Source organism: Pinus tabuliformis, chromosome 7 (genome assembly GCF_031772625.1).
Source record: "Pinus tabuliformis cultivar Carrire ecotype Pingquan chromosome 7, CPIR1, whole genome shotgun sequence".
In the NCBI taxonomy this organism is placed as follows: Eukaryota; Viridiplantae; Streptophyta; class Pinopsida; order Pinales; family Pinaceae; genus Pinus; species Pinus tabuliformis.
In genome coordinates, this window is record NC_142293.1 from 1,271,981,112 (window position 1) to 1,271,992,365 (window position 11,254).

Consider the following 11,254-nt stretch of genomic DNA (forward strand, 5'->3'; position numbering starts at 1 on the left):
TTTTAATTTAATGATTATATTTTCGAACAACTGCACTCAAAACCACATAGTAAATAAATATACATAATAGAGGGATATATGTTTTTCTTATGAGTTATGTATTTTGAGTATTGATTGGTCTATACTGGTCAATTTTAATGGACTACTCTTCCTAGAACTCAATTAACTCATGAGACATAGATGCAAGTGTCCGATCTGTGTATAAAACATCATTTATAAAGTTGTCATGCAATTTTAAATTGGAAATACAACCATCATATTTTTCATGATGTTATTTTTCTTTATTTAGCTCATGTATTATAATCTATTATTTGTAATTTTTTATTAAAACTTAAAAAGCATCTTAAAATATCCAGAGCCAATCTTTGTTACAAGCATTATATTATCTATAAATTTCAGATAATGTAAATCATTTAGCTTTATCTTCCACCTTTGCATGCAATTTTCTTTATTAATCCTTATTTTCAATGACCATTTACATTTATCCGTTAAAGTGTTTCCTTTACAACATCAAATACAAATGCTACTAAATATACACTTTAATAATAATAAAAAAAATATCCTTCTTTATCGAAAACATTTAACACAATCATATATTCATTATTCATTAACACAATCATATATTCATTATTCAGAACCTATTCCAAATAACCTATATTAATGAAATATAATTAATCTCCACATATATATATATATATATATATAAAACACCTTACAATCTTTTACAATATTATAAAAGCACTTTATAATTCTTTTACAATATCCACCTTATATTCTCTCTCCGAATCATTATCTTCGCCTCCAAGAATACGCTGTTATTGAAATGCTAATATTATTTATAATAATCCCAACATAACTATAATGCTAGCATTTGTAATAAACTCGACGTAATTAGATGTACAGAGATAGAAAAATAGGTACTATAATCAAGCGCTATACAGTGGGAACGTCATTGCAGATAAAGAGCAACTTTCCCTTGTATCTTCCTATGGTTTATAATGAAAAGCTTGCCCTTAGTGTCGGATAAGCACAGAGGGGAACTTGTCTGGAAATCGTCGCTCCACACACTTCTTTCATATCCAGCTCGGAGGGATCGCCTTCAACTTTCCAATCAAAAGTGTGCAACAACTGAGCCAATGCAAGCTCAATGGTAGGAATAGCCATGGAAGCCCCTGGGCATCCTCTTCTTCCTGCCCCAAACGGTATCATACTGAAGTCTGATTGATCTGTTAAATTGATATGTTCGTATTCCATGAATCTTTCTGGCTTGAATTCTGAAGCATCTGCGCCCCACACATTGGGATCCCTTGCAATAGCCCACAAATTTACCATGACCGTTGTTTTCTTAGGTATGTAGTATCCTCCTATGGTCACAGCCTCCACAGATTCATGAGGAAGGGCTAATGGCACCGCCGGGTATAGTCGCAGAGTCTCTTTCACCACACAGTGTAGATATTTCATGCTTGCCAGATTCGACTCCTTTACATTATCATGTTGGCCAACGACCGATTCGATTTCTTGCTGCAATTTCTTCATTACTTGGGAATGCCTGAGTAGCTCAGCCATTGCCCATTCTAACGTAGTTGATGTTGTCTCCACCCCGGCCGAGAACATGTCCTGCAGAAATATAGAACCAATTAATGTAAAAATGACGGTGGACTGAAGTTCAAGATGGAGGGTTATAAATAATAGAGAATGAAAGAGATCCAAGGGCCTTACAAGCACAAGAGCCTTGATGGTTTCCCGTGTAATTCTGCTGTCCGTCTTAGCAATGCGGAGCAGCACATCCACGAAGTCTTCAACACGAGGCTCTGCGTCTTCGTCTTTCTGGCCATTGAAATGACTGAGATTAACATGGTCGTCTATTATTTTCTCTGCGAATTCATCGAATGTTTTATGGATCTTCTTCATGCGCCGATTGATGCCTTGCAAATCAAGCCAATCCAAATACGGAATGAAGTCTCCAATGTTCGATTCTCCTATCGTAGCTGTCAGCTCTACCAAGAGCTCTTTAAACCCTTTGAAATCGCCACCCAAATCATCGTCTGAAAATTTCCGGTTCGCCATTATTCGCCAAACGATATTGGAGGTGAGATTAGAGATTGCCTTGCTCACATTCACGCCCATTCTTCCCTTCTTACTCTTCTCCCAAATCGAATGGATCATCGCAGACACCTCTTCCTCTCGCACACCCTTGAAGGACTCGATTCTTTTGGCAGTCAGCAGTTCTAACACGCATATCTTTCTCACTTGCCTCCAGTGATCTCCATAGGGAGCGAAGGCCACATCTTTAGAATTGTAAATCATTAATCTCCCAGCAGCTGTTGTAGGTCGGCTGGCAAAAATCAAGTCATGAGTTTTGAGAAACTCTTTGGCCCTCTCAGAAGAAGAAACGACGACGGCAGGGACAGAGCCTAAGCGCAGAAAGAGAACGGGACCATATTTGTCAGCAAGGCCTCTAAGAGAACGGTGAGCAGGGAGTACTAAATGGCGGAGATTTCCAATAATGGGCCATGCAGGGGGTCCTGGTGGCAATGTGGCACTAATCCTTCTTCTCTTGTGCAGAAACAATATTAAGAAGAAAGAGAAGAATATACAGAGAATAGTTGCTGTGGCAGCCCCTCCATTAGTGACTGTTAATGTTGTAGGCAAAGCTAGAAACACACGCAAATTATTAAAAGCCATATCGTTGGAACACTTACTGCACTATATGGTGGGAAAGGAAGAAGCGTCTGCTATATACAGGATTCACATAACCTCAGATAACCCAGATAAAATTGGCACTATATGGTGTGAAAGGAAGAAGCGTTCGCCATATATATAGGATTCAATAAGCTCAGATAATCTAGATAAACTCGGAATATATGGCCAGTGGTGGCAATTTTCAAATAATTTGATCCCCTCTCTCAGAAAAATCCGAAACCATGGAACCGGCGGGGCCCAGACTAGGAGCAATATTCGAATGCTTATCGGATTTACGATGAGGACGTCGCTTGATACTTTGGAGGTGCTACAATATTTGATATCGTGAAGGCCCTTTAATTCATCGTTTTGTGAATTATTGTGGTGCAGTTTCAGTGGTGTTCAATTATCCTTCGAACACTTGTAGGAGTCAAATTACGAGTAACTGTCCGTATTAGTTGGCCCGTGTAAGATACGCAACTCGACGATACCACAAATTTTCAAGTGTTGCCATCGGTGGAATAAATATACATTCATCTATGGATCAATGGAGTATTCATTAATTGGTTGAATAGATATCCATTGATGGATGAAATCTCCACGGACCACTGGAATATTCATTGAGTGGCGGAATAAGCACACATTGATATAAATAAAATAAATATTCATAGATTATTCTTTCATAACCTTTTTTACCACTAAAAAATATATAATAATATTTATAGTTTTATGTGAAATATATTAATATTATTTTGGAAGTGTTTTTATAATTTTATTTAATTATTAGGTAGGTGGTAAAATTTAATTTTTATGAAATATTTTAAAATATTTTTAATAATATTAAAATATAAGTGTTTAAATTTATTTTCATAGTAATTAGGTTTATTTTACTTTTGTGATTAGTTTGATTAATTAAAAAAAAATGTTTTATGAATAATTTTTATATAAAATAAATTATAATTTTTTGAATATATAATATTGATAAACAATAAAATTGATCAATAATGTTGCAACTACTCAATCTAAAAAAATATATAATATAATTAAAAGCAAAATTATTTTTAATATTTTATTTTATTATTTAAAAATATCTATAATTATGCTGATATGTAAACTAAAATATACTTTCCAATACTTGTATTTATAAATATAATGAAATAATCCCAACTTCTATTATTTTTATTATAAAATATTGTGTTTAACTTTGAAATAATTTTAAAACCCTAACGATAAATCAATGCGTTAAATTTACTAAACCCTAATTTTGTGAGACTATATTTACATTAAAATTACATTCATGAAGTTGTGTGCATGACGATATATAGATCTTGATAATGAAAAGATAGGTCATGATGTATATAAACCATATTTATAGGTTCCCAGGGTTATAGCCATGGAGTCCTCTGTATTATTACAATGTATAATTGCCACGAATGGTTTGCTCCATGGATGTTTTATTATCATAATTTTCAGTGTTGAATTTTTGTGCATGTTGATTTATCGATTGGTTTGGTTTGTATATTTTATTTTGCAAATATTTATTTAGTATGAAATCGAACTTTTCAGATTATACCACCATCCTGGTAACTATGCGAAACTTTTCAGATTATTATACCACCATCCTTGTAACTATGAGGAGGCGGCTTTTTTAATGGTGTTGTTTATGTACCTTGATTTTGAGAGTGAGCAATATGTTTGATTTTAGAGCTAGCAATATGTTTCTTTATGAATGTTAAATAATTTTAATATAATCATTTTTCTTTTTATTTTTTAAACATCTGTCATATTATTAATTTTTTTAATTTATTAAGTCAGCTAAATTCTAATGATAAATGCATTTTTTTTCAGGTTTACCATAAAAATAATAAAAATCCATCATCATGATCTTTATTATCAATTAATTATTTTTAAGTACAACAAATCACATTAAATTTTAATAGATGTTAGTTATCATCATCATAATCATTATAATATTTTATATAATTTATCTCTAAATTTATATTATATCAATATAAAATATTTTAGTAATCAATTTATATAAACTTAATATTTTTAAATTATTACTCAGTAAATTGATCCATTCTATATAACTTAAGCTCAACTTTTCTATATATTTATCGATTCGAGGTCATGGGATCATCCTTTACTTAGGATTCCTTGATTGAAGGAATAATAAATGTGAAAATTTTCCCTTTTATTTTTATTGGGTTGAGGATGAAAATGTCTTTTATACACAATTTCAAATCTTATTATGTTATTAAAACATAAATACTTAGTGAGGTCAAGAAATAAGCTTACGTTTAGTTTATTTTTGAATTTAAAGAAGATAAATTTTGGAGTGTTAAATGTTTTTGATAATTTAATGGGATTTATTTATTATGCGATAATAATTCGTGTAAGTTATAGATGGTGTTTAAAGTTTTAAGTGGAAGATTTTCATGGAACGATTTTTAGTAATATTTATAGGAATGTGTTTTTGAATGCTCTTGTGAATGATGATTAACATATAATTAAATATTATTAGCTTGAGAATTTTATAAAGAGGCAAGGGAAGAGGCATTGTATTTAATTGTTATCATTATATTTGAATGATTTATTGTCGTTTTAAGGATGTAAAATTAATTTAAATGAGATTATTGTATTATTTTTTGTATATTATGATGTTTTCAAAGTACAAAATAATTGGAGGAATCACTCTGCAAGGTCATTTTAAAGGTGTGTTTAAGTTCGGAGACATAGGGATTAAATTTTTTCGAACCTATTTTGAGGCATCAAATGATATTTTTTTGGGTCGAATCATTCCTTCTTTAGCATAGGGAACCAATAATTATTCTACACTCAAAGACCTTCCCAATAGTGTAGGAATCATATCAATCATATATGAAATTGAATGTTGCAAATAAGCATGCAAATTTCTCAAATATGTGAAATGATCTTTGTAGTTAGTGCTTGAAATATGTAAAAATATACTTTCAACTGTGAGCATGAATGTTCCAAGTCCTTATGTGTGAGGCATGAGATGGATCATGGGAAAGCTAAATACCATAAGGATAATATGAGATTAAATCTTGGGAAACTAGAGATCCTAAAAGTGAATCCTTGAGAAAAGGGAGAAATCACTGTATAAGTTGAATTCTCAACAATTAAACTTCTTTATAAAATTTCAAATCAAGCTTGTTCCAAGGAAAAAGAAGAGACGTGATGATATGTCACTACTTCATACCTTATTGAACGTTAAAGGCACTTAACAAAAGCTATACGACTCGAAAGGTTGGATACAGAGGAAGATAAACACTTACAAGGACTCCAATATACTCAACAAAGATACACACTAGTTCTCTCACAGTCTATCAGTTCCTACTATGCATACTTTACCATGTGATTGTCCTAAGTTGCAGACTGAGGTCGTATATATTTATACAGTCATGAGCCCTTCACTTCTCCCTCCTCATTGTTTAGCAAGGATGTTGTTAATGAGATATTGATATACATCCAATATAAGTCCTTAATAGTTCTCAATAGAAACAAATCAAACGTTATAGTCCTTAATCACTTAAATGAATTACAAGATTAACCAGAAGGTCTTGTTCAATCTATTTGATTGAAAAAAGGTCCTATCACGACTTTCAATAAAGCCTTTTAAGAGTCCTTAACAACTTACAAGCTATTTAGTACACACTACAAAGACAAGGATTGTTGAAAAAGAGTGAAATACACTAGGCAATGATGATCTGCTCCTTCTCTTTCCTCTTAAGCCTTAATCAACTCTAGATCTATACAAGGCCAGTGCATTTGTGATTCCACTTCTTTTGTGATTCCGGTGATTTTTTTATTACCAATACATATTAGTATGACTGAATTTTATATTCATTAATCACACTATCCTTTACAAGACTGAGATAAGTATAAGGTAAGTATATCAGTGATCGATGCGATTCTCTATTACACTTGCAAGCACCTATATACAAGATCATGTTAATACTACCAATATTGTGAAAGTTCAACCACCTTCGTCCTATCCATTTCATATTGGCAACCCTACTGAAGCTCCATCATCACCTCCTGTATCTCTACCACATACTCTAACTTCCCAACCTAATCACATAATTTTTTAAAGGGTGTTAGCTCAATGGAAGAGCACTTTCTTTACATGCAGGAGGTTGGGGGTTGGATTCCAATGTGCCCTAATATGAATTAATCAATGATATTGTTGTTTATTTTTCATTAAATACATTTTATATTGATTTATATCATTGTGAGATATTTTTCTGAATTCATGGTTTATAATTGGCTTTAAATAGACAAGGAACATATTGTCTCTATAAAGATTATGTCATTAATCCAAATTATTGTCCTAAGAGACAATAATAATTGTGTTATATATTGTCTTTATAGAGACAATTAATTAAGACATTAATTTGAAACACCTGCTTAAAGACAATATTTACGACAATACACAAGTTTTTTTTCTCTCAACTTAAGACAATTTACCCCCAAAAAAATTCTCCCAAGAGACAATAACACTTGTGTTATATATTGTCTTTATAGAGGCAATTTTTTAAGAAATTAATTTTGAGAAATTAAATTTGAGACACCCAAAGATGATATTTATGACGATACACAAGTTTATTTTTTGTCTCAACTTAAGACAATTTACCTAAAAAATGTCTTAAATATTATCTTAAACCCCCTATGTTATAGTGATATACATATATAAACCACATTTACTTATGTAGTTGTACTAACTTAAATATATATTAACTATTGTGTTTGGATGTAAATGTTGGCTTTGTGATTTTAACTACAATTGTGAAAAATATAATTCCATAAAAAAAATTTGTAATGTTAATAAGGTGATTGTGATGTCAATAAAAAGATCGGTTCTTGCAAACATAAGTTTCTTTATCGTCTTTACTTCTTTAACTATCACATGTAATCTTCGATAAGAATTGCTTTGCTTGTTTTGAAATTTCATTTTCATTTTCATCATTACTTTTTCCATTATCGCATATAATCTTGAGTAAAGATTGTCTTCCTTGTTTTGAATTTCTTTATAACTTTGTTTTATAGCTCAACTATTTTATTGACAGGTTGATTGGTTGGTTAGTTGAAACATAGATTTTCCTTTTCCATTTACATTCTTATTATCTTATCAAATTTTAGGGTATCATTCCTATCTTGAATTAAATTTATTTATATTTTATTTTGTTTATAAAATAATAAAATTGATTTGTAATATAATATAAAATAAATATATCTATAATATAATAAAAAAATTAGATAGAAATTTTAAAAATATAATACTTATAAAAAATTATATAATATATAATCATTTTAACTTTTATACATATTTTAAATTTTATAAATATTATTTATAATATAAAAAAATTATAGCAAAACATTTTTTAAATGATTAAATAAATTATAAGATAATGCTTCTTCTGTATGCCACACCAATTGGTCATAACTTATTCCACCGCCAAAATTAAAATATAATACTAATCAGAATAGTAATCCATTAATATCCAAAGCGTTTCATAATAAGGAGACTAGTAGTTATGCTTCGATGTCATTAACCTTCGTAAATGTTCATATAAATGTGAAAACATCAGAAATTATTGAAAGTTTTATTTTTAATACAGGGGAGGCACCCCGGATCAACCGCAAAAATTAAAATATAATACTAATCAGAATAGTAATCCATTAATATCCAAAGCGTTTCATAATAAGGAGACTAGTAGTTATGCTTCGATGTCATTAACCTTCGTAAATGTTCATATAAATGTGAAAACATAAGGCATTATTGAAAGTTTTATTTTTAATACAGGGGAGAGAGTTATTATTGAAATTTCCATTGGTAGGCAAAAATATAGAAACTATAAAAATTGAAATTTGTCGCTAGAGGGAAAACTAATCTACAAACATGTTTATGGACCTATTTAAAATTGCGGATATATTAATGGGTTGGTGTTAGGAATGACGACTGATTCTGTCAGGTTGGAATGGGATCTATTTCATCTCGCCAGTTTTTGTCATAAAAATTACAGTCATTTATATTGTTAAATCAACATGTTTTTATCATAATAATCGCAATCATTTATATCGTTAAATCAACATGTTTTTATCATAATAATCTCAATCATTTATATTGTTAAATCTACCTTATCACATACAGCGTAATAGAGTATCGACAGACACTCAGAACGTGGAAGTCAGTGACAGCTAAATACACTCAATTTCCTAGCTGCACGCAAAATTCCGATACATTAATTCGAAGTTGGCCTCTTGTGAATGAAGGAGTCTTCTAATAAGGTGGAGGAATTGTCCAGATGGTAAAAGTAGTCAGAATCTGGGTAAAAGAATTTCAAAAAATTTTGTAGATGCAGTGTTTGAATCGTGTTTTTGATGGTGGAAATGGATTCAGCAACATCAAAAACGACTAAGACACCTAAAATTTTGAAGTTTAACAACTATAACTTGGATTTGCAAAAATTCTTTGTCAAATTTTTCTAAATATAACCAGAATTTCCATAACTTTCAAAGTTAACTCCTCCGCCTCGTTAGACTAAGAGGTGAATATATTTCAAACACACATACATTATTATATGCCGTTGGCTGTATTTCATAAAAATTATTCAAGGGTTTTAGCTCGGCATTGAACATCTTTAGCTCACGACATTCCATAATATTCAAAAGTTTTAGACTTAAACGTAGTAAAATCTGATATTTTTATCTACGATGAAATGTTTGTAAGTGCTGTAACTTATAAAGTATAAAAATCTATTCACTTTATTATCAATTTTGGTAGCTTCATTTTGTAGATTCGTAAATTATTTTTTTATTTAATTTTTTTTTAAGATAATAAGAAACTTATCATAATTTAGTTGTTAACGGATAGTTATTATTCACTACTATAGTGAATGTATTTTGGTTCATTGCTATTATTTAAGGAAAATCATGTCATCAAGAATTACTCACTACATGTCTATAAAGGACAGAATTTCACTCTTGTTAGATACTTTTGAGTTTTGGACTTGCTCTTGGGCTTGCTACTTTCACTCATGTTAATGCCTCCAAATCTTAGGCCATTAACCTATTTTCTTAACCATTAATAATTTTAAGATAAATTACAAACCCTATTTTTCTATCCAACAATATAATTAATTCAAATTTAAATTTAATAATTAAAAAAGTTATAATTTTTTTAACAATGGGAAAACCTATGATAATTCAGGACAACCATGACTTATCATCATTATTCAAGGAAAACCACACCACTTAGAATAACTAAAAAATTATAACTTCACTCTGACCAATAAAAACTAATCTTCCTCTAATATAAAAAAAATATGTGGCCATTTTATCTAATAACTTTAAGCCAAAATCATTAAGTGATAGATTCCATGGCATGCCATGCCATGTCCGCTTAACATTAAAAAATAAGTTTCAACATAAATATACTAGTGAGATCATTATGTTGAAAAGAATTTAATGTTTAAATTATATTTTTAGAAGATAAAATCAAATGGATTTAGATATAAATATATTAATTATTGAAAAACTATATAATATTATAATAATTTTTTTATATTTATGAAAATATATAGAAATCATTAAATACATAAATTTATGTTTTATAATTTTTGTATTCACAGGTAATTAGTAATTTAGTTAAGATAGGTTACTCACTCAAGCTCTCAATGTCTTTGAATTTGAATTTAATCATCAGTAACTTCATCACTTTTTTTTGGATACCATTACCCCTTATGCCCTTAATTTATCCTCGCTTACCATCATTTTAAAATTGTTACTACCTAATTAGTAGTGGCATTCAACTTTCTTCTTCATATTTATACTCTTGGTTCACATATTGATGAAGCCTTTCATAATCACAAACATCATTGTGGTAACCGTCACCAATGTTCAACCTCATCTTTTTCCTTGTGAAGGTTATTTTTAGCTTTGTTAAAAGCTATTTTTACTACATTAAGGAAAAGGTGGAAATTTATTAGCACCCAATGAAAAGGGAAAATTCTAATGAATGAGTCAACTGTCTATAAAATTTGGTAATAAAACATTGATTATATTTTAAAAAGATAAGGTTAAATTTTTCTTTGTCATTTCCATCACTACAATCTCTATACTTGTGAGGATGTTCTAGTCATGTCCATCTTTACCAAGAGTAGGTTCCATGGCAACATGACTTATATGAAACCAAAAGTGCGTTCCACGCAAACATGACTATATCTAGAGGTAAGATGTGCCTACAATTAATGGATCGTGGTTTTGACTACAAATGAGAAATCAAAATTGTTTAGTGTTTGTTGTAGTTTAGCAACTATTGACATACTTGAAAATAATTTGTGATAATAAAAATATTATATCCTACTTTTGTTATCCAAAAGATATAATTACATAAAGTGGCTATTCATAACACTCTCAACCACATTTAAAGGTACAAGTTCTATGAAGTATATCATTAGGAATCTAGGTCCTTTTGTTGCACCTACATATATAGTTTAGTGTTATGTTTCCTTATAAATTAAATAATTCCCTCTGGTTTGAAGTTGAA

General features: G+C 30.1%; 1 protein-coding gene across 1 annotated transcript; it reads right to left on the reverse strand.

Annotated features, from left to right (window-relative positions):
* Nucleotides 1-902: 902 nt before the first annotated feature.
* LOC149252092 (cytochrome P450 750A1-like) lies at nucleotides 903-2,798 on the reverse strand. The gene is made up of 2 exons (XM_089456610.1): nucleotides 1,720-2,798; nucleotides 903-1,617 (listed from the first exon to the last, which is right to left on the reverse strand). Exons 1-2 carry the CDS (start codon nucleotides 2,683-2,685, stop codon nucleotides 994-996), a joined length of 1,590 nt encoding a protein of 529 aa, XP_089312736.1. The 5' UTR covers nucleotides 2,686-2,798; the 3' UTR covers nucleotides 903-993.
* Between the last annotated feature and the right edge of the window lie 8,456 nt (nucleotides 2,799-11,254).